At 48.3% G+C, this 21,771-nt stretch overlaps 1 protein-coding gene across 2 annotated transcripts; it reads right to left on the bottom strand.

The window, feature by feature from the left end:
- Nucleotides 1-216: 216 nt before the first annotated feature.
- On the bottom strand, nucleotides 217-21,768 carry LOC135180452 (D-beta-hydroxybutyrate dehydrogenase, mitochondrial-like). Of its 2 annotated transcripts, none has more exons than XM_064152886.1 (5): nucleotides 21,608-21,768; nucleotides 16,852-16,962; nucleotides 10,541-10,682; nucleotides 4,272-4,424; nucleotides 217-2,677 (listed from the first exon to the last, which is right to left on the bottom strand). In XM_064152886.1, exons 1-5 carry the CDS (start codon nucleotides 21,713-21,715, stop codon nucleotides 2,196-2,198), a joined length of 996 nt encoding a protein of 331 aa, XP_064008956.1. In that variant the 5' UTR covers nucleotides 21,716-21,768; the 3' UTR covers nucleotides 217-2,195. The 2 variants fall into 2 exon arrangements, with proteins under 2 accessions (XP_064008956.1, XP_064008957.1); XM_064152887.1 differs by lacking the exon at nucleotides 21,608-21,768 and adding an exon at nucleotides 19,009-19,488.
- Nucleotides 21,769-21,771: the final 3 nt, after the last annotated feature.

Raw genomic sequence — 21,771 nt, 5'->3', positions numbered from 1 at the left:
GCTCTGATGTGTGCACAGAGACCTCTACAGATGCCTTCTGCTGATTAAATGGGTCCTGCTGCCTGTTTTGCTACAGGTAGTTCTCACTGAGCCTCCACTGACCCACTGTCTGCTGAACCACCACCACCTCCTTAATTACTGCACTCAGTGAAATCTCAGCCTCAGATTCCAAGGGGGTGGGAAAACCAACACAGAAATGAGCGCCAGCCACAGGGGTGTGCTTTACAGATCTCACAGTTTATTTTCTCTCAGTGCAAGTCAGTGCTACTTAACATTACTCACATTTCCCAGTGCAGGGGACACAAGTGATTACAACACTGCTGCAGTTCAGTGCGATCATTCTGGGTCTTAAATCCCAGGCAATCAACATGTGTGGATAATCTGGAACAGAGAAGAACTGCACAGCCAGCACCTTCCAGTAGTGACATGTAATACAAGCTACCTTCACAGTATCTCCAGGGAATGCCTGCTTTCTTCTTTGGGCATCACAGCTTTCATGCCTGCATGCAGACTCCAAGAGTTTACAGCCAGCAGCATATAAAAAGTTTATAGCATAGTTTCCAAGTCAAGGCTAACAGAGACAGATGAGGAAAGAGCCCATGATAAGCTCTTTTTGTATCCACTTCATCTTACACAGGACAGAAGAGAACAAAGTTTAGCAGAGGAAGGCAAAGCCAGTCCCTACACAAGAGGGTAGGGTTCTAGCCTAGCCAGCAGTGCCTGTGGCCTGCTAGCTGCTCTGCTAGTGATAACCACTGGGACAGAGGGAACAGGGCATGAAGCCAGGCAGCATTGGCACTTAAAAAAGTGACTGAAATCCCTGCTTATAGCCACCAGGAAAGATCTTTGGGGATACTATGCAAAGTATCTCATACCAGTTATCAGGAGGTTCTCTGAGCAAACAATCACATGTGACATGGAGATTTCATTGTGCAATGTTTAAAAACAGACATGTGTCACTTAAAGCATCCTTCCAGAACTCACAGACAGGCCACTGTGGCTGCATAGTGCCTGCCACTGTTGAAGGGCAGAGGATGAAACAAAAAAAGTCATTTGGGAAAGCAAAGTCAGCTCACTCACAAGCAAGTGGGGGTCTAGCATGGGGCAGTGACATGAGGGAAGCAGGGTGACAACTGGACAGTGTACTACAGTTAAGTAGTTCAGGCACCAGTTTCTAAGGTAGCAGTCAGAGTAGCTTAATTTATTTGCTACATTGGATTCAGCCCTGTCCTAGGAAGCTCAACAGCAGTGAGTGGACAGAGTGTGCAAGTCCCAGCACCCACAGGGACTGCCTGGGGGATGGCTCAGTCTTCACTCATTATTAGAAGAGCTTTTCCCTGCCCAGCCTGTCCGAAGTTGCTGGCTCTGGCATCTCCTGGCAGCAGTACTGGGAGAGAAGAACCCTTCTTTGCAGAGATCTGCCCCCCTGGAGCTGGGTAATGAGGCTGTTTAGAGGCAGAGTTGCTCTTTTCCTGGAAAGAGCAGACAGGCACAGCACAGCAGAGTTTCCTAGCAGCATCATAAAAACAAGGGATGGTTGAGACTGACTCATTTCTAATCAAATGGAAAGTTCTGCTTTTTATTCCCCCAGTTTACTTTCTCCCTTTGTGATATCTCACTGCAACAGCTTTGCTCTGCTATTAGCAGCCTGTCCTTGTAAGGGAAATCAAGAGCCTGTTAATGAGCCAAAGTTATCACTGGGAGAATTCTGCTGACTTTATTACACTAGCCACATATCTGACCAATTATGTTAACCTTCCTTTGCCTCCTCCACAGTTAAAAGGAAAACACCTTCTGACTTCAGGCAGGTCAGCAGGGAATACAAAGAGCATGAACTGGGAAGAAAACAAAAAAAGACATGCACTTCTCAGCATCACACAAGACTTGAATTCATAACTCAAAGTGCCCTGTTGAACCTCACTTGAATATGCCCATCCCTGGAGATACTTGAGGTGAGGCTCAACAGAGCTCTGGGCAACCTGATCTAGATGAGGATGTCCCTGCTTACTGCAGAAGGGGTTGGACTGGATGAGCTTTGGAGGTCCCTTCCAACCAGACCATTCTATGATTCTGTGAAGGTGAAAGCAGGTGCATCTACAGGGGAGAAGCACCAGCAGCGGGTGTGGAGCAGCCCTAGGAGAGCTCTGTCCTGTGTGCAAGCACAAGCACTGGAAGGATGCCTGCAGGAGAGCCACTCACAGGGTGGCTCCAGGGATGTAAAGCCAGTCAGCAATGGCAGTGGGCAGGTGAGTCATGGCTTGCAGCCTCACCCACCAGTAGGTTTCCATGGGATTGTAACGGTTGTTGGGGCACGGGGAAGTGAGGGCGTGGGTGATGTCATTTAAGACCAGGGACATGTCCTTCAGGCCACTGCTGACAAAGGACTTCATCTGGGCCACGTGGCGAGTGAAATAGTCCCTGCCGTAGTCCCGGCGCACTGTGTCGCTGGCGCCGCTCCACAGCGCCGCCGCCTGCCGCTCGATGCCCTCGGCGCTCAGGATGCCGGTGGCTGCCACGAAGTTGCTGGGCTCGATGAGGATGACTCTAACGCCCCAACGGTACATCTCCTGCCGGAGGCAGTCGGAGAAGGCTGCCACTCCGAACTTGGAAATGCAATAGCAGGAGCGAGAGGGACTCACCATCCGTCCCAGCATGCTTGAGATGTTCACCACACGGCCTGAAGGGAGAAAGAGCAGGGAGACACGATGGGCTGCTGAAGCCACAGCAAGAGCACCTGTAAAGAGGTGCTTTGGGGGAGAGTAGTGAAATCTGACCCTTGAAGAAGCACCTAAATCTCCTGTCCAGAAGCCTCTCTCTCCTGCCTCAGGCAGGGCTAGCCCCTGCTCTGACCTCCTGCAGGGCCTCTGTATCACAAGGATTTACAAAGCATACAAGCCCCTCTTTTCTCAATTTCCAATCAAACAAGCACCCAGATCTGGGGCTGGTGGTGGTGTGATCCACTCCTGTGTCCTGCTGGAGGATGTGCCCAGCCTCCCAGCCGTGTTACAGCTGAAAAGTACACAATAGAGCCTGATGCCATGTAACTGCTCTGGTTCTTTCACTAAGCACAACAGCTTGTCCCTAGCCACAATGCTTCTAGACTGAGCTGGACAGCAGGGAACCAGTTTCTCTGAAGCTGTAGCAAGAGCAGCACAGCCTGTTCACCCAGCTGGCCAGCCAGGAGCCTAGAGTGCTACACACATGGGACAAATGGGAAGGAGATTTGACATGACAATGATTTGACAGAACAGCAAAGAGCAACTGCCCTAAATCCCAGCAGCAGCCCAGGCTAGCCCAATGGCAGAGCTCTGGCAGCTTTAGTTAGATCATGCACTGTCTAAAGACAAACAGCAGTGGTCACTCTGTGGGTGGCTCTGTCCTTCCCCAGGATAAGATTATCATTTTAGATACACTTACAAACAGGCCCTTGAAATCTCACCAGCTATTTTTACAGAGAGGATTTTCACAGCCATGGAGCATGACATCCTTCTGCAGCTTGAAATTCTAGCTGAGAAACAAAGGGGTGGCTCTGCTTTCTCATTGCAGACCTAAGCACAGCTTGGAGGGACTGTGAGAACCAGCTGCTGACCTGATGGGCAAGCCACCTTTTGTAGCAAGGTTTGTTCAGCAGGTACTTGCCTTCTGGAAATGGTATCTGAGCAGATGCCTCAACACAACTCCTTTCTGTCCTTACAGAACACACACCTATGCCAGCATTCTCCCACGCATGCTAAATAAAGAAGCTCCTCAGAGTTCTGCTCACACAGATCTTTTTCTTGGTTTAATACAAACCAAAGATTTTTAACAATACTGGTGTCTTGTAAGGTATCTGAAATAGCTGTTATTGTCCTTTATTCCACCACCACCACTCTGCAACCAGCTGTGAATGGACTAGCATGAAGGGAGAACATGCAGTTATCCCCAACATAAGCTCTGTGTGGACCCTAGAGGCCAGGACTACCTTGTCTGGCTCTGGCCACTGTTACTAAAAGTACTGTGGAGTGCTGGTCAGTTCTGCCAGAACTGAACTCTGATATCCTGGCCTGTTTCTGATAACCCCTGCTGTCTATGTGCCTGGACTGCCCCAGGAGTGGCCTGTACTACCAAGTGATTACACAGGCTGTTGAACCCTGCTGCCTAGCTTGCTTGCATGCCTCCAACACCCTCCCTGCACTGCACAGGCACTTTTCAAAGCGCAGCCATGATTTTTAGCTGCATCTCTCTGCTGTGCTGGAAAAGCTCTGAGTCCTGCTACACTGCCCAGAGTGTACCTTTAGCTCTGCGAATGAGGGGCAGGAAAGCCTTTGTCACCCTCACAGTGCCCCACAGGTTGATCTCTGCCACCTTCTTGTAGTTGTCTAAACTTGCAAATTCCACTTCTCCGAAGGTCGAGATGCCAGCATTGTTCACTAGGCCCCACAGACCTGCCAACAAACACAGGGTTAAAGAATGAAGCAAGGAAGAACATCACAGACAATCACAGGATCACAGAATTAACCAGGTTGGAAAAGACCTCTGGGATCATCGAGTCCAACCTATCACCTGACACCTTCTATTTAACTAAACCATGGCACTAAGTCCCTCATCCATCCTCCTTTTAAACACCTCCAGGGATGGTGACTCCACCACCTCCCCAGGCAGCCCATTCCAATGCCAATCACTCTTTCCAAGAAGAATTTCTTCTTAATGTCCAGGCTAAACCTGCCCTGGCACAACTTGAGACTGTGTCCCCTTGTTCTGTCACTTAGTGCCTGGGAGAAGAGACCAACCCCACCTGCCTATAACCTCCTTTCAAGTAGCTGTAGACAGCAATGAGGTCTGCCCTGAGCCTCCTCTTCTCCAGGCTGCACACCCCCAGCTCCCTCAGCCTCTCCTCACAGGGCTGTGCTCCAGACCCCTCACCAGCTTCCTTGCCCTTCTCTGGACACATTCCAGTACCACAACATGTCTCTTGAATTGAGGAGCCCAGAACTGGACATAGGACTCAAGGTGTGGCCTGACCAGTGCTGAGTATAGAGGAAGAATAACTCCCTTGTCCTGCTGGCCACACTGTTTCTGATCCAGGCCAGGATGCCATTGGCCTTCTTGGCCCCCTGTGCACACTGCTGGCTCATGTTCAGTCATCTGTCAACCAGTATCCCCAGGTGCCTCTCTGCCTGGCTGCTCTCCAGCCACTCTGTCCCCAGGCTGTGGCACTGCACAGGGTTGTTGTGGCCAAAGTGCAGAATCCAGCACTTGGCCTTGTTAGAACTCATGGTGTTGGACTGCACATCAAGCAGCTTTCCTTACTGTTCACAGAGACCAAAACCCCTTGGCAAAGAACTGGATGCTTTGTAGAACAAAGGTGAAGGCAAACTCCCAGCAAGCAGACAAAACACAGTCTTGGTGTACCAAAAGGGATGCCAGGGGAGTTTCTTTGGAGTACCAGGCAAAGTGATGGGGTCACACATGCATTGCCTCCCTGAACGTCTCCCCTATGGTCAAATGCTGTTTGTAAGGCTGTATCACACTAACACTCTTTAATTGTTGGTCCCAGGTTTGTATTCCCTCGTGGGTTTTGCAGTTTGGAGGGGGGTGGTCTTCCCCTCAACTGAAAAAAGAAGGAAAAGAGAAACCTTTAAATCCCCTTCACAATTCAGACTCCTGGTTTTGGAGAGTGCGTGGAATTAAGCTGCAGGTTCATAACCTGGTTAGCAGCTGCTGCATTTTAGTTCAGGTATTTGATTTCCCTCGATCTCAACTATAGCAGAGGGTGGCAAGCTTGCATCCAAACTTCATTTAAAACTACTGGTATTTTAAAGACAAATACCTGCTGTGCATGCAGTACTGTCAAAAAGAAATTGACTGCATTTGCAAAAGGCTTCTGCACTGAGCCACTTACATGTCCAGGACTTAGCAGGTCACTGAGGACTTGGCTCTTTAAAGCAATTACTGCAGGAATCCTAGTGGTAAACATTTGCAGGACTGAGCCTGTACTTTTTTAAGTCGTTGAAGCACAGGACTATGCAGCCATAAACTGCAGAAGGAACAAACAGAAGAGCTGAAAGATGGTAACAGAGTTGCTCCTCATTTTCACTGCGCAAGCACTTAGCTGGAGTCAGAGCTACTTCCCACACCCTGACCTTCCTCTTACAACCACGAATAAACAGGGCTAAGAAGGAGTCTTGCAGGTTGCTCTGACATTGCTATCAAAAGCACCCACGTCATGCCACCCTGCTGATAAAACTTATCGAGCCCTCTCTCCAATTTTTTTGGGCTGTTTGCCCTGCTTCTGCTCCATAGCTTCCCTGCCCTGATGTATGGAAAGTCTTTCAACAGCTTCTAGCCTGTATTTGTTCATGGTCAAATAGTAACTATGTGTTGTACTGAATACAGCCCTCTAAGCAAATGCCAATATTCTACCAGTGCCCAGTAAATACCAATGGGATTTATCCTCTTAGTGCATTAAAAAGCTCTGCCATGCCCTTGCTAGATTGGCTCTCTACTCTTCACACCAGCCCTACAAACCCTGCCTCACTCCCAGCTGAGTTTGTTTTCCCTGAAGGCCATTGACCAGCCTTGTGTAGCAGGTAGAGAAGGTCACGTCCTACTCACTGATAACGGTGCATGAGCCATTCCCTCATGGTCTGCCCCAGAGTGGATCTGCCTGTTACAGCTGCCACCATTCCTGCATCTCCCAGCTCTCCATGGCAATCCCAGCACCTCTTTTGCCCCACACACCTGTCTGACCAGACAGTGGTGAATATTGCTCCAGCTCACTCACCTGCAGCTCTAACATCCTCCAGAACAACCCTTTCCCAGCCCCACCCAGGGGCTGTTTGGGATAACATCTAAGTCATGGCCTGGAGCAAAAAAGCCAAGAAAATATCTTGACCTAAGCACAACTCCAGGCTGGGTGGGGAATGGCTGAGAGCAGCCCTGAGGAAAAGGACCTGGGGATCTGGGTTGCTGAAAAGCTCAACATGAGCCTGCAGTGTGAGTGCAGTCCAGACAGCAACCCTGTGCTGGGCTGCAGCAAGAGAAGTGTGGCCAGCAGGGCAAGAGAGTGGATTCTGCCCCTTTACTCTGCTCTTGTCACACCCCACCTGGAGTGCTGTGTGCAGTCCCCAACACAAGAAGGACATCAAACTGTTAGAGCAAGTCCAGAGGAGCGCCACCTCCAAGGGCTGCATCAGCTATGCTATGAGGACAGGCTACAAGAGCTAGGGCTCTGCAGCCTAGAGAAGAGAAGGCTTCAAGGAGACCTTATAGTAGCCTTTCAGTATCTGAAGGGGGCTTCCCAGGAAGGCTGGGGAGGGACTATTAACAAGGACTTGTACTGACAGGATGAGGGGTAATGGGTTTAAACTGGCAGAGGGGTGAGTCAAAGTGGATGTTAGGAAAGAGTTCTTTGCAGTGAGGGTGGTGAGACACTGGCACAGGTTGCCCAGGGAGGTTGTGGCTGCTCCCTTTCTGGAGATGTTCAAGGCCAGGTTGGATGAGGCCTTGAGCGACCTGTTCTAGTGTCAGGATTGGAACTGGATGAGCTTTGAGGTCCTTTCCAATCTAAACCATTCTACGATTCTATGACCCTTTCCCAATCTCCACCCAAGGGCTGTTTGGGATAACAGCTAAGTTGTGGGCTGAGGCAAAAAGCCAAGAAAACATCTTGCTGACCTTTGTTCTGTTTTTATTAATTCAAGTTTCTAAGCACTGTGGTCAGGTAGCTCTACTTTCCTTGCTGCACTTACTGAAGCTGCCAGCTTTAGTGGGTCAAGATAACTGTGAAATTCACATGGGTCTGGCAGCCAGCATGGCATCTCAGCCTGAGTGGTATGCTCCATGCTGCTTCAAAGCAGGCTCTGATCACTAGCTGGAGAACTACAGAAACAGGGCATCTGATACTGTTAACTGCACCAGTAACCAGAAGCTAGGCAGAGCAAAACTGCAGGGATTTACCAAAGACCACAAAAGACTTAAAATGTCAGTCCAAAACTGAGCTCTGCACACTACTCCTGATTCTACAATCCTCTACAAGCATTTCCCATTTGTGGGTTATGAGGTTAGATTCAGGGATGTTCATTAGAAGATTGACAGTGGTTTCATTCTTGGAATTTCATTGCTTACCAGTCAGGTCACCTTATGTACGGGACAAAATGTTGACAGGTATCCAGTCACAGGGCTGTTCGCTGGACAGCAGTGTGTGTACTGAGCACAGCCTTATCATTATGAGCTCTTTAGTGTCAACAGTACAGTGGGAACTGCCTAAGGCTAAAAGCAAACAGGGGCACTCCTATTGAAATGAGTTAAACCTGATGTGAACAGCACAGGGAGAAGAGGCACAAACACACCCAACGCTCTGGGACCACAGTTGGTGTGCAAGAAGCACGTCTGTGCAGAGCTCCTCAGTCTCAACACTCTCCATGTTCCTGCACTACCTTCTGGCAAACCTCAGCCCCACTGATGGGCCTACAAAGAAATCACACAGAATCATAGAATTACAGAACGTTAGGGGTTAGAAGAGACCTCGAGATTTCATCCAGTCCAACCTCTCTACCAGAGCAGTCACACAGGAACGCACGCAGGCAGGTTTCGGATGTCTCCAGAGAAGGAGACTCCACAACCTCTCTGGGAAGCCTGCTCCAGTGTTTTGGCACCCTCACAGTGAGAAGGTTTTTCAATACGTCCACATGGAACCTCCTCTGCTCTGGCCTGCATCCATTGCCCCTTGTCATTGGACATCACTGAGCAGAGCCTGGCTTCGCCTCTTAACAGTTGCCCTTCACATCTTTATAAACACGAATGGATCTCTGGTGTTTTGCACACTGTGCTGAAGCAAACAACTGCAAGATGAAGGCCTCAAGAACAGGAGAAACCAGTCCAACTTGCTGATCAATGATGCAAGACTCCTCTGTACCTGCTGCACAGATGGTTTTGCAAACACTGCTGCATTTATGAAAGCTACAGGGCTGCTCCCTTATAAGCTCTCATTCAGTAGGAAATGGCTCTGTGCCACTACTGCTGTTGCTGGGCTCTTCAAGACAAGCTTGAGCAGCTCTAAAATGTGTGACAAGGGCTGGGTGAGTGTGTAGGAAGAAAGCCCATGCAGAGAGAACATGTGTGGGATTAGAGCTTGCACGGAACTCAGTTCCATCTCATATGCCTGCCTCCAGAGGGTGTGCTCACGTCATCTGCATGAAGATTAGACCTATTGTTATTCACTAACTTTATACTTGCTGTGAACAAAGATAGGCCCACGGCAGTCTCATCCAAACTTCAAGAGGAGTGACCACTCTCCAGGCACACAACCCTAAAGTCCTGGAAGCCACAGATGTGAGACTTCAGTCCACATTCATCTTCAGTCTACAGCTGCTGTCCAGCTTGCTACCTGCACTGAGGCTGCAGAGAAACCTGTGCAGAGCAAGAAGCCTCACAACCTCACCACCTGGGGAGGCTGGGTGGTACCACACCATACTCTAGCTGTAAGCTCACATCTCACTGCCAAACCACTTCCAAGAAGGAAAGAAGCATGCAGAAGGGACCTCTTATCTTCCTTCACAGGCTCTTAGGTGGCATGTGGAATAAGCTGATCTCTGCCAAGCCCACCCTGGATCTTGCCTCACATTGCCTCTGGGGTGTTGCATGGCAAACTGAAATCATGGACTGACCTGGATTGGGGCAGGTCAGCTTCGTGCTCTAGCTCAGTACTCAATTACACAAACAGGTTGTACTGACACAGCAGAGGGGGAAGCAGTGAGCAGCCAGGGCTGGCCACTTCTGCACTAACAGGGTCACTACAGAAAGGTCTGTGTGAGGCAGGCTGCAACAGCAGCACCACGGAGGGATGAGGCTCTGGCCATCCTGTGGCTTCACAAATGCTCTAGAAGACAGACACAAGTTCTTGGAGGCTTGCTGTCTCTCAGAACTCACTACAAAACACCAAGTTAGATCATAGAATCATAGAATGGTTTAGGTTGGAAAGCACCTCAAAAATCACCCAGCTCCAACCCCCTGCCATAGGCAGGGACACCTCCCACTAGAACAGGTCACTCAAGGCCTCACCCAACCTGGCCTGGAATGCCTCCAGGGAGGGAGCAGCCATAGCCTCCCTGGGCAACCTGTGCCAGTGTCTCCCCACCCTCACTAGAAAGAACACTTTCCTAACATCCAGTTTGACTCTCCCCTCTGCCAATTTAAACCCATTACCCCTCATCCTGTCATTACAAGACATTGTCAGTAGTCACTCCCCAGCCTTCCTGGAGCCCCCCTTCAGATACTGGAAGGCCACTATAAGGTCTCCTCAAAGTGTAATCCTCTACCCAGTCTGGGTCTCTTTCCACATGGCTGGCACATCATCAGCAAGACAATTCTTCTCACTGACCAGTGTACAGCACTGCCTGACTGCCAGCTACAGACTATCACAGGCCTTCAGGCTTGTTAAGCCTCTTTTGATGGTGCAGAGAGGGAATGACCTGGCCAGTGCGTGACCTGCTCTGTAGGAAGGATTCTGTGAGCACAGCAAAGAGCCAGCTCTGCTGGAAATACAAAGATCACCACATACCTTCACCTGCCTCCTTCAGGGTCCTCTTCACAAAATCCACAGCCTGAGCAACTTCCTGCTCACTGCACACATCCATCTGTAACACTTTCATGCGATCTGAATTCATGTTCTTCAGCTCCATGGCTCCATCTCCATTCTCATCCTGTTCAGCAGAAAAGAAAGATGTCCCACTAAGACAGGCAAGGAACAGCAATGCTGCTTGGGGACAGGCATGTTCATATGGACAGGAAACAGAGGCCACTGAAACGGCAGAGTTGTAAACCTGGTGCCTAAATAAGCACACAACCCACAGCCATCTTCCTGTTCCTTGCAGCACAGCTCCTCCACCTGCATCAGCAATCCACTGCCCTCAGGGGCCACAAAGCCCCTGCTGTTTGCTCCTCACACCTGAAACACTGTGAAATACTGCACCAGCCCCAGCTAACCTTGACTGAGTCTCATTGTTCACGCTCTGCAGGTAACACAGCAAACACTTGCACAGCAATCAGCCAGATTTTCTAGGCTCAAAAGCAAAAGGCTGCTTAGGCACTGTGCCAGTGCCATGACAAAATACTGCCTGGCCTCTAATGAAATAGCATTGTCAGATCACTTGGAGAACAAGACAGCAGAGACACCTCTGGTCTATCTAACGGCAGCTAGTCTGATGCTACAGGATACAGCAGGAAACATTTAGAGCTGAATCTATCTAACTTTTTGCTCTTGCTACACAAGTAGCACAGGATGTGCAGGAACACATGCACAGGGGAGATCTGCCAGACAATGACAAGATTACAGACACAAGACATGAAATGAGGAGGTTCTGACCGAGGAGAACAGAAAAATCTTTCCCCCATACACCCTTGACACTGTAGGTAATAAGAAAGTGATGGATCTGCTTTCTGTTCTATCTTTTCCCTTTCTTCCCTTTCTTTTTAGTTTAAATGGCTGCTGCTGTCAGCAGTGACTCTGTTACTGTCGTGGTAGGGCTTTTTTGTTTAGTCAAACATAAACATGGTTCAAACTCCAAATTTTACCTGGTCACTTCCAGACAGGATTGCTGCCTTAAGGCCTTGCTCATGCCATATTTAACAAATAAAAGTGAAAGAAGCAGAGATTAGCCATGCAGCTTCACAGCAAGACCCAGATTTAATTCACCAAACTACTCCATGAATCACAAGCTCTGCCTCGTTAAAGAGGGAGAAGTTATGAATTGGTGAGTCACCATGCCTGGCTGCCACTCTTGCTTTAGCACTTGATACCAACTCCCACAACACGAGAGCAAACAAGGCGAGCAGCCCTCCCACAGCCACTCACTCAGCTGCCTCTGCAGCCAGGCTGGTATAAACCACGTGCAACTGCTGCACATATCTCAGGCTGTTTAATGAACATAGCATACAACATCTCATCTCCACCTTCAGTGCAGGGAACGAGGGCATGTAATGAAGGAAAAGAGCTGAAATATCTGTCACAGACTTGAGCAAGACAGGGTAGCTCTCTTTAAAAATCAATCTATAGCTCCACTGGCATTATGACACAAGTGGGAAGGAGCTGCTGGCCCCATGGCTGCACCTTATTTCACAACTAACTTCTTTCCAGGTATCACAAAAATAGCAAACCAAGACTTGAAGCAACTTCTGACTCAGTTACACATCTCACTGAGTTACACAAAGCAACTTCCAGCCACTTAGCAGTGAATAAAGGGGAGCTAATTCACCTTGTAAAACAAGAGATTTACTGTATCTGTACAGAAACAAACAAATAAACTTTCTGGATGCAGTGCTTCAGGATATAGTTTAAGGGTGAACTTTGTAGAGTAGGGATAAGGGTTGGACTTGATGACCCTGAGGGTCTTTTCCAACTGGAACGTTTCTGTCATTCTGTGATCAGCCATCATTTCAGAAATGACAGATTATGTTTTCCTTGTAAGTTTTCCTTATAAGCATGAATTATTTCCACTGATTTGAGAAACACAGGCCAGCAACTTAAAAATCCAGCATAAACAGTTTGTAATATTCATACTGAAATGAATTTTCCCTTATCAATCAGCAAAGTTACCTTCCCAGCTATGATTGACTATTGATAAAACTTATCAATTTTGGACATGCAATACCAATTGGAACCACTTTTCATAGCTGCAGGCACTGCCTCAGCCACTGCTTAACTAATTGCTTAATGCTTACATGCTGAAAACCTCAAAGGAAGCAGCCTTGTATTGTTATGGCAAGAAGTGAACATTATCTTATGCTCTGTGTTCTTCAGGGGCTCTAAGTACATTCCCCATGCAGATACCCACATGGTACTTCCTTTTTTTTTTTTAAACAGTAGATGTACTGCCTGGGAAAATACCTGGAGCCATTCCCATGGAAGCAGTCATGTTGTTCTCCCTGAGGTGACCTTCATGCCCTTGGAACTCGCCAGCATGAGCCATGCAACAGCTCAAGTTGAGCTGAGTTCTGGCAGCAATGGCCCAACCGGTCCTGCAAAATTTCCCCTTCCCTTCCTTTGCTGTCACTTTATTTTGTTCCGTTTTTGTCCTTCCCTCCTAATTCCATCAGAGTTGAAAGTTGCCCTGTGCCAGATCAGCCTGCTCCCCGAGTAGTATCCAGAAGCTTTCAGGAGTGCTTTGCAGTTTCCTCACAGCTATCTCATTTGCTCCAGTTATCCTGCCTTTGCAGCCCTGCATGGCTCTGGCTGCTCAACCCACCCTCCACCTAGTGGGATATGCTCCTGGGTGAGGAGCTCAAGACATCTCCACCCAGTAGAGGAGCCTTGCTCCAGCTTTTGGCTGCCTCCCTTTCCCTTCGCTTGCTCCTCTCCCTTATTTTGGTTCGGAGGATCCCAATGCAGCTGGTACTAAAGGACAGACAGATCACAGAGGGGTTTGTCAGCAGAGAGCCTTCAGGAAATGCACTTAGCCATGGCTTTTTCCTAGGGAAGAACAAGGGATTCAGGATTGGATCCTGGCAACCACCTGGGTACCCACAGTGAGGTATCAGTGGGAATCAGGAAGCCATGAACACAATGCTGGACGCTCACAGATCCATCCGGCTTGCTCCATCTGCGCCACTTCCTCTCCACCCTGCTGCTGCTGTCTACTCGCCCGCTCCCTTCCTGTCTTTCCTGGGCAGAACACCTTGCACTTGTCATTACTGAGTTCCAGCTAATTGATTTCAAACTCCATCTGACCTATTAAGGCCATTTCGAATCCTATTCCCCAAAGGGTCTGCAACCTCCCCTGCTTGTCACGAGGCATCTTTCTTTCCAAACAAACTTGCTGTTCCAGGCAGCACTTCCAAGAAAATTTCCTGGAGACTGAACATCAGTCACAGGCATAGAGCACAAGTTTGCTCATGAGGCTAACAGGAGAAACTGTGTCAAAACTCATTGAGGACACATTTATTTGTCCCCTTTAACCACTCTGCTGCTTAGCCAGGAAGAGATTAGATGGCCATGTCACAGCCTGTTCCCAGTAAACTTAGACAGACAGCGTGGATTACATTACGGTCTAGGCATCTGTAAAACTGACACATCAGAGTGCTGCAATTTCAGCAGGCACCCTGAAGGTGAGCTGCCTGGTTGGCAATTCCAGAAGTTTATCTCTTTTGGAACAAAAAAAGTACAGTATCTGCCTTCTTACAGCCTGCTGAATCCCCCTGGCCTCCAGGTGCTCCTGCAAATATCACCCGTGGGGCAGAAGTCACAATGGCTCGTCCTTATATGCCCTTTGGTACATTTGAATGCATCCATTTATGTAAATATACTCTCTGCTTTCCCTTTCCTTACCAGAAGTCCTTGTGAAAACTGCTGGCAGCAGGCATCTAAAAACAATTTATCCTTTTCTTTCAGTAAAATCAAGGAAAATAAAACAATAATTATCTCACCTTTTCCTATACTTTCTGCTTTTCAAGTTATTTTGTAATAGGTTTCTGTGATCTGTGAACTTAATTGTCCTTGCCAAATTAGATGCCTTTTGCACTTGATTCTCTGCAGTTCTACCCCAGCCTTCTTGCAGTATTATTCCTGTAACTTTATTTTTGACTGCTAATGATTAAACAGCTCCTGACATAGCTGACAGTGTACCAGCTTGTATTTAATGCAAGAGCTTTCTGTGGTGGTTAGTAATCAGGGATCCTTTAATTCTCCAGATAAAAGCATGCAAGTGATGATGGAGTAACTGTGTGTTAACTAATAGCCTGGCATGGGCTGTACACCAAGTGCCCCATACCTGCTCTGATCCTACAGCACAGACACTTCTCTCCTGACAGGGCAGAGTTCCTTGCATTTGTGACCAGCACTTACCCTGCCAGCTACCATGGCACAGCTGTGTCCTTAGCCACACTGCATGTGCACTCACTCCTTTACTTGGCAGCAACAATCACTCACATGCTCACACCTTGGTCTTCACAGATGACCTGACCCAACAGCTCCTTGCCTTCACTCATCTGTCTTGCTTCTTCTGGATCCTTTCTGTAGTCACTATGCTTCCTTTTCTGAGAGTAGTCAGCTCCAGATTTATCACCATTTTTTTCCCATCCACATTTTACCGTTAGGTTCTCAGTAAGCTTCTGTTTGCCACATCTTAAATTCCTAAGCTCAGCCATCCAAGCCACAAGGCTCTTCCAGGAGTATGCTGCCTGCCCTGAGAACTGTAGAAAGCATTCAGCTGTCATATTTTTGCAAAAGCTATACAGATAGCTGTGTTACCATCACACCCTGTCCTTCAGATGCACCTATCAGCCAATAAAACAATACTAACAACTCAAGAGAGGTGTGGAACACAAGTGAAACCCTGGGCCTAAATATGTTTTAACACAGAGAACAAGAAAAATCACTTTCTTCTACTCTCTACCCCTGCAAGGCCCAAGTGCTTAGTTAACCTCCTGAAAACCTGCAAACCAGCTCTGAGGCCTGATGCATTTTCCACTTCCACACAGGCTACAAGTACAAAATCACAAAAATGTTGGCTCCAAGTAAGAAGTTTCCAAGCCAGATCAGAGGGGATGCTGAAAAGTGCCCAACCATTCTGGGGCAGCTCACAATCTGTGACCAAGATGTGATTTTTTTTTCATTTAATTTGTTTTTAATCAATAAAGAAAGCAAGTAGAGCTTGCTTGGGGGAGCATTTAGTTTCTTTATGTGGCTTCAAATGGCCCTCTCTGTCCTCACCACCACGCTGCCTTCTCAACAGCCCTCTCAGACCACCCTATCTTCCCTCTCCTTTCTGTTTCCTACACCTGCTGCTCTGCAAAGTGAGACTATGACTTACTACCACTAGAGACAGGCATCCCAAAGCAATCCCTTACACAATTAGTGAAGGATTCATAAAGCCTCCACATGGAAACTTCCAAACAGTGGCAATTTTCCAGCTTCTTCTGGTCTCAAGTTACATAATACATCAGCTGATAACTTTCCCTTCTGCTGTGGTGAGAGAATGCAACCTCCACCAAGATCACATGCAATGAGAGCCACCTTTTTACCTTTGTTCTCACCCTTCACACTACTCAAGAATCTGTGGTCATCGTTCCCTGAGTATTTGGGCAGAAATAACCATCCTCAAACAGAGAAGCAAGTGAGTATGGATGGATTTTGAACAATTCAGACTGGAAATAACATGAATTTCGACTGTCATAACAGTAAAAAAAGCATAGTAAGAGCAAAGGTTCAGCTGAGATGGGTGTGCAGCTGGTCCAGTTTATAAAGCTGATTACACAATGTGGTTACCTGCAAGAGCACAGACTAGGATGGTGGGTCTGCAAACCCCTTCTGATTCAATGTGCCTAACTCATCTCTCACAAGTGATGCCATCTGCCAAACACAGGTGACAGAGGATGACAAATACAGAAAGGTACAGAAAATGTATTCAGCTATCCAGAAAGTGAATAGCTTCCAGAGAAGCTGTAGAAACACAGTTAAAGGACACTTTAGAAACAGAACCTGAACAAGGAGGGAGAGGCAGTTTGGAGATGTGTTTGAGGAGTGTCTCCAAAAGAAAACGACAGAGAGACAGCAATGGAGATCTCAAGGAATACAGAAAGCCATACTGCCATTGCAATCTTAGACTACTGAGTGTGCTGCACTATTGCTGAGAGGCTTGCACAGTGAACAGTTCCCTACTGTGCAAGCTACTGTACAGAAAAGCAGTTGAAAGACAGTCCCTGCCCTAAAGGGCTCAGTTACAGGTATAACAAGATGCAACAGGTGATGAAGCAATGGAAGATGTAATGATCTCTGCCTACTGCACTTCTTCACATCTTGGGTGAGGCTAAATGGAGGCTGCAGATAAAGATGCATTTTTCTCCAATCAGAGAAGAACTTTGATCAATATTACTCACCAAAAGCAAACATCCAGCAAAAACAGTGAATCCCTCTGCATGAAGCCGTTTTGCCAAGGCATGTCCAAAACCTTTGTCACAGCCTGTTATTAGCACTGCCTTCCCTTCAGCCTGTGTGGGGAAAGACAACAGTATGATATGATCAGATATTGCAATGCTTCAGGCACCACCAGCACCCAGAGACATAGCACAGCAGCAGCCTGCAGCCCTGCAGCCAAAACCAGGCAGTATTTAGGAGGTACAATTCCAGCTGCAAGTCACAGTGGCCACCTACTTGCCTGCATGCAAGACCATAGTCTAAACCCAGCAATTTCAGTGCAGCTTCTACTGGGTCAACTAGTGTAAATGAGGTGGTAAGAATCCACAGCCAGCTTCAAACTACCCTGGAACTCTAAACCTATTCATCTGCTGGCCTGTAACAACTTGTGCTGTCTCAACACACCAGCTAGAACAGTAATTATTTCCTTCAAGTGTCAGTGGCCAAAGCAGGACAGGCACAGTTCAAAGGAAATTAGTGATCTCATAGGCATCATAAGGAAGAGTGGCACAGAAAACATCCAAATGATAGCATGTTATCTACTTCAACTGTCCAGCAGCTTTTGTAACTGCAGAGTGACTCTCTACTGACTGCTCCCTACCCACTCCCACTCTCTGCAGCACTTCACACTGTATTTTAGCGTGCAGGAACATGAACTACAGGTTAGGATTTCCTCCTGAAACACTGCAGTCTTAACAAGAACAACTCATCAAATCCTACAGTTCTCTCCTATATTATTACCGTCTTTTCACTCACAGATAAATTGAGAAGATTTAATACTCCCCATCTGGTATGACCCAACAGGCTTCTGACAGGTGTGAAAAGAGAATCCCAGCTCCTGAAGAGAAGCCTGTAGTGAAACGCTGCCCATTCACCCTCTTCCTTTACTTCAAATCCATCTCTTTTGTGCTCCTTTCACCACAGTTATGAAGCAATAAACTCAAATAGCTCCAGCTGCAGTGCTGCACATTGAAAGCCTATCTGTGAGGCAATAAAGTGACACAGTGATAAAGCTCTAGAGACTGCAATAAGGAAGCGAAGTCACTTCCATTCCATGGAGATACCTGCAATATTGCCCCTTGTTACTCTGTTAACAACAGCCGGAATATGAAGTTCTGTTTTATACTAGTTATGCATGAATTGCACCCTCCTGTCCAGACACTTTTTCAGACAGACATGAGGCAGTCACCAGGCAGCCTCCTGATCCTGTTTTGCTGACATGCATGGTAGTGAAATGGCAATAAAGAATAATACCAGGGTGATAATGATCACAGCATTACCGCACAGACTCAGAAGACTCCAAGCAGCAAATCAGCTACACTTTGTCCTGTCCTGTAACTCAAGTTAATGCTTTCAAATGGGAATCGTGACCTTAAGCTGAAATGAGAACTGATCAGAAGTCTATCCTGCATTTATCATAAAAATACTAACACTGATTCCTACAAAGGAGGCTCCTAGCAGCTCTAATAAAGCTCTGAAGACAGCCAGAGTTAAAGGACAACAGATAAGTAAGTAAATATACAGTGCTCGCTCTTAATTTAATTACCAGTGATACAACCCCAGGGGAGATAAAGTACAAAACCAGAGCACAGAATTTGCCAAGGTTATCTCCCACAATAATTCAGCAAACTGCCCCATGGAAAAGGAAGAATCTGACACTTTTTCTCTGCTTCACCTCCCTAGACCCTTTTGCCTCTGAATCCTGAAGACAAAGAACTTCCCAAAACAGCAGGAATTGTGCAGGTGATAAAGGGTTGTGATTACTTCCAGAAGCCAGGACAGGTAAACAGAGAAAATGCCCAGTCCTCAACCACCATTAACTAGCCAGTCTGATGATGACAGAGCTCAGGGGCAGAAAACAAAAGCAAATGGCTCTGCTGTGTTCCTGTGTGTTAGTTTTAGCTTCCAGTAGCTGTTTTGCTTCCACCAATAAAAAACAATAGCAAGGAACAATTTTAACTTAAAGTATGGGTAATTCCTGCAATTGTTTGTTCATTATTTGCTATTACCCTAATTGCAGGTAATGGGACATGTGACTATAGCAGCATGGCTCATAACAGCCTGAGGCTCCAGCAGCACTAAAGAGAGTGCAAAAACCCAAGGAAGGTACCAAATCTCACATCTGCAGATGCCATCTCCTTTGTGCCATGGCTGGTTGACTAAGAGTTCCCAGGAGTGAGAGCAGGGAGCAACCCTGTTCCCAGCCACAAAGATCTTATCCCAAAAAAAATCAGTCATCACACAGAAAAACCTGGTTATCCTTATCTTTTGAAAGTCACAAGATAAGGCCTAGTGGGCCTCATTCTTGGAATTTGGATAAGGTCAGTCTGCAGCTTACACTTTGATACAGGGCCGAGACTGGCAGAGGCAACCAGTTATCTCTCTAGCAGGCATCAGTGACCTTAATCGACACTTTGAGACAAGGTCAGGTGCCTCTCTCACTAGTGGTCACACAGTGCTCTCAAGCAGTACCATACAGCAGTGCTATCAGGCCACCTGAGACATGCCAAGAGTGCACATTAAGTTCCCAGGCTCACAGGATGTTAGGGGTTGGAAGGGACCCAAGGAGATCATCAAATCTAACTCCCCTGCCAGAGCAGGACCACACAATCTAGCACAGATCACAGAGGAACACATCCAGACAGGCCTTGAAAGTCTCCAGAGAAGGAGACTCCACAACCTCTCTGGGGAGCCTGATCCAGTGCTCTGGGACCCTTACAGTAAAGAGGTTTCCCTTTGTGTTGAGGTGGAACCTCCTGTGCGTCAGCTTACACCCATTGTTCCCTATCCTATCCCAGGGAGACAGTGAGCAGAGCCTGTTCCCCACTCCTAACCAGCCCTCAGATACTTACATTTATCAAATCCCCTCTAAGTCTTCTCTTCTCCAGACTAAACAGCCCCAAGTCCCTCAGCCTCTCCTCATAAGCTATGTCCTCCACTCCCCTAATCATCCTCGTAGCCCTCTGCTGGACCCTCTCCAGCAGATCCCTGTCCCTCTTCAACTGGGGAGTCCAAACCTGAATGCAGTATTCAATATGAAGTCTTGCCAGGGCAGAGTAGAGGGGGAGGAGAACCTCCCTTGATCTGGTGGACACACTCTTCCTAATACACCCCAGGATCCCATTGGCCTTCTTGGCCACAAGGGCACATTGCTGTGCCATGGTTAATTTGATATCCACCAGGACTCCCAGGTCTCTCTCCACAGCACTGCTCTCCATCAGATCACCTCCCAACCTGTACTGATGCAGTTTGTTATTCCTTCCCAGGTGCAGGACTCTGCACTTGTCCTTTTTGAACCTCATTTGGTTCCTCTGTGCCCAGCTCTGTCTGCCCAGCTCTCACTGGACGGCTGCACAGCCTTCACCTGTATCTGCCAAGCCTCCCAGCTTGGTGTCACCAGCAAACTTGCTGAGCAGACTCTCTCTGTCCCCTCATCAATGTCATTCATAAAAACGTTGAACAGGACTGGACCCAGCACTGATCCCTGGGGCACTCCACTGGTGACAGCTCTCCAGCAGGACTCAGCACCACTTGATCACCCATGAAAAAGTTCTGGTACTGCAGGGGTTGCTGTGGCTTCTAGGCTGAGTCTGTATCCTTGCTGTGAGATCACAGCACTCGTTAACAGATGTTCCACAGGTCAGGAGAGCCAGGTTTAACCCTGGAGCCAGCTCACATTCACACGACACTAGCTTTCCTACTGGGATACAACTGCTATGTTAAACAGTAAAGTTTACTCATGCAGGTAAGGGAAGGAATCTACACACAATTATTTAATGCAAAAGAGGTTATGGAAAGTGAAGCTACTTTATCAGCCTCAGTCTCTCGGCATAATGTGGCAAGCCAACATGCTTGCCTAGATTTTATCTTCTATGTCACTTGTTTACTTGATCTTCTTCCCTTTAATGCCCTCTCCTAACCACTCCCTTGCTAGATTAAGAGAGTAAACTTTGCTTGATCCTTTTCCCCCCCGAGTTGGGTCCTCAATCGCAGAGAAGGAAACTGAAAATACTCCCTAAAGGCAAAGCATTTTCTTGAGTGGGACAGGGAGGGGAAACGCCAGAAGAGCTGAGCAGATGGAAGAGCAGCAAAGCAGAAGGCTGCAAGTGGGGCAAAGCTGCTATCTGTCCGTTTGTGGAGGGCAGGAGTGAGCTGGAGGCCTTTCAGCAAACCCATGCCCGCTTGCAGGTTCTGGTGCCTGCTGAAAAGTCGTCTGGGAGCAAAGTTAACTCCCCATACAACGAAAGAACCTCAGACGTTCTGTGCTCTTTCCCACGAATACGTAGAAGAGACTCATTAAGCAATTCTGTTCCATTCGCAGGGTTGTTTTCCCTCCTTTATGCTCATTTCCACACGTAAGAGCACTGATCGAAATCCCCACGCCCGCTGCCTCAGGACCCCGGCGCAGTAACGCGGCCTTGGCAGCAGCACTTGGCCGCACCACGGCCCCGGCCGAGCCCCCTGAGAGGAGCCGCAGCCTGACCAGGGCTCTCCAGAGCCCCGTGTTCCACCTCCCCGGGCAGCGCCGGTGCTAAGCCTCCACCGGCCCAGACGCCTCTCAGGCTGCGCCACCGGTGCGACGCCGCAGCGCCGATCCGGTTAAAGTGCATAGACAGCGCAGAGCCCTGAGATGCGGCGCCATTTTGTGCCCCGGGGCTGCCCCAGAAGCCTCCCCCGAGCAGAGGCCGAAGCCTCCCGCACCCTTGCCGCTGTACTCACAGGCAGGGCGCGGCGGGCCCGCCGCGGCACTAGGAAGGGAAGGCGGCGGGCCAGGCACCGCCCGCCCCCCGCCAGCAGCAGCGCGGCACCCAGCGCCAGCAGCAGCATCACTGCGCCCCACACCACCGGCCGCAGCCTATCGCCGCCGCCGTCCGCGCCCGCCC

The sequence above is a fragment of the Pogoniulus pusillus genome, chromosome 13 (assembly GCF_015220805.1).
Source record: "Pogoniulus pusillus isolate bPogPus1 chromosome 13, bPogPus1.pri, whole genome shotgun sequence".
NCBI lineage: Eukaryota > Metazoa > Chordata > Aves > Piciformes > Lybiidae > Pogoniulus > Pogoniulus pusillus.
This window is presented reverse-complemented; position numbering and strand designations above follow the sequence as displayed.

What these genes read in the sequence shown, in the direction of transcription:
- LOC135180452 (XM_064152886.1), bottom strand. Translation starts at nt 21,715, where the DNA reads ATGCTGCTGCTGGCGCTGGGTGCCGCGCTGCTGCTGGCGGGGGGCGGG. An exon ending in GGGCCCGCCGCGCCCTGCCT is followed by an intron (nt 16,963 to 21,607) that starts GTGAGTACAGCG and finishes TTCCCCACACAG; the next exon opens with GCTGAAGGGAAGGCAGTGCT. An exon ending in CCTGAAGGAGGCAGGTGAAG is followed by an intron (nt 4,425 to 10,540) that starts GTATGTGGTGAT and finishes GTTTGTTGGCAG; the next exon opens with GTCTGTGGGGCCTAGTGAAC.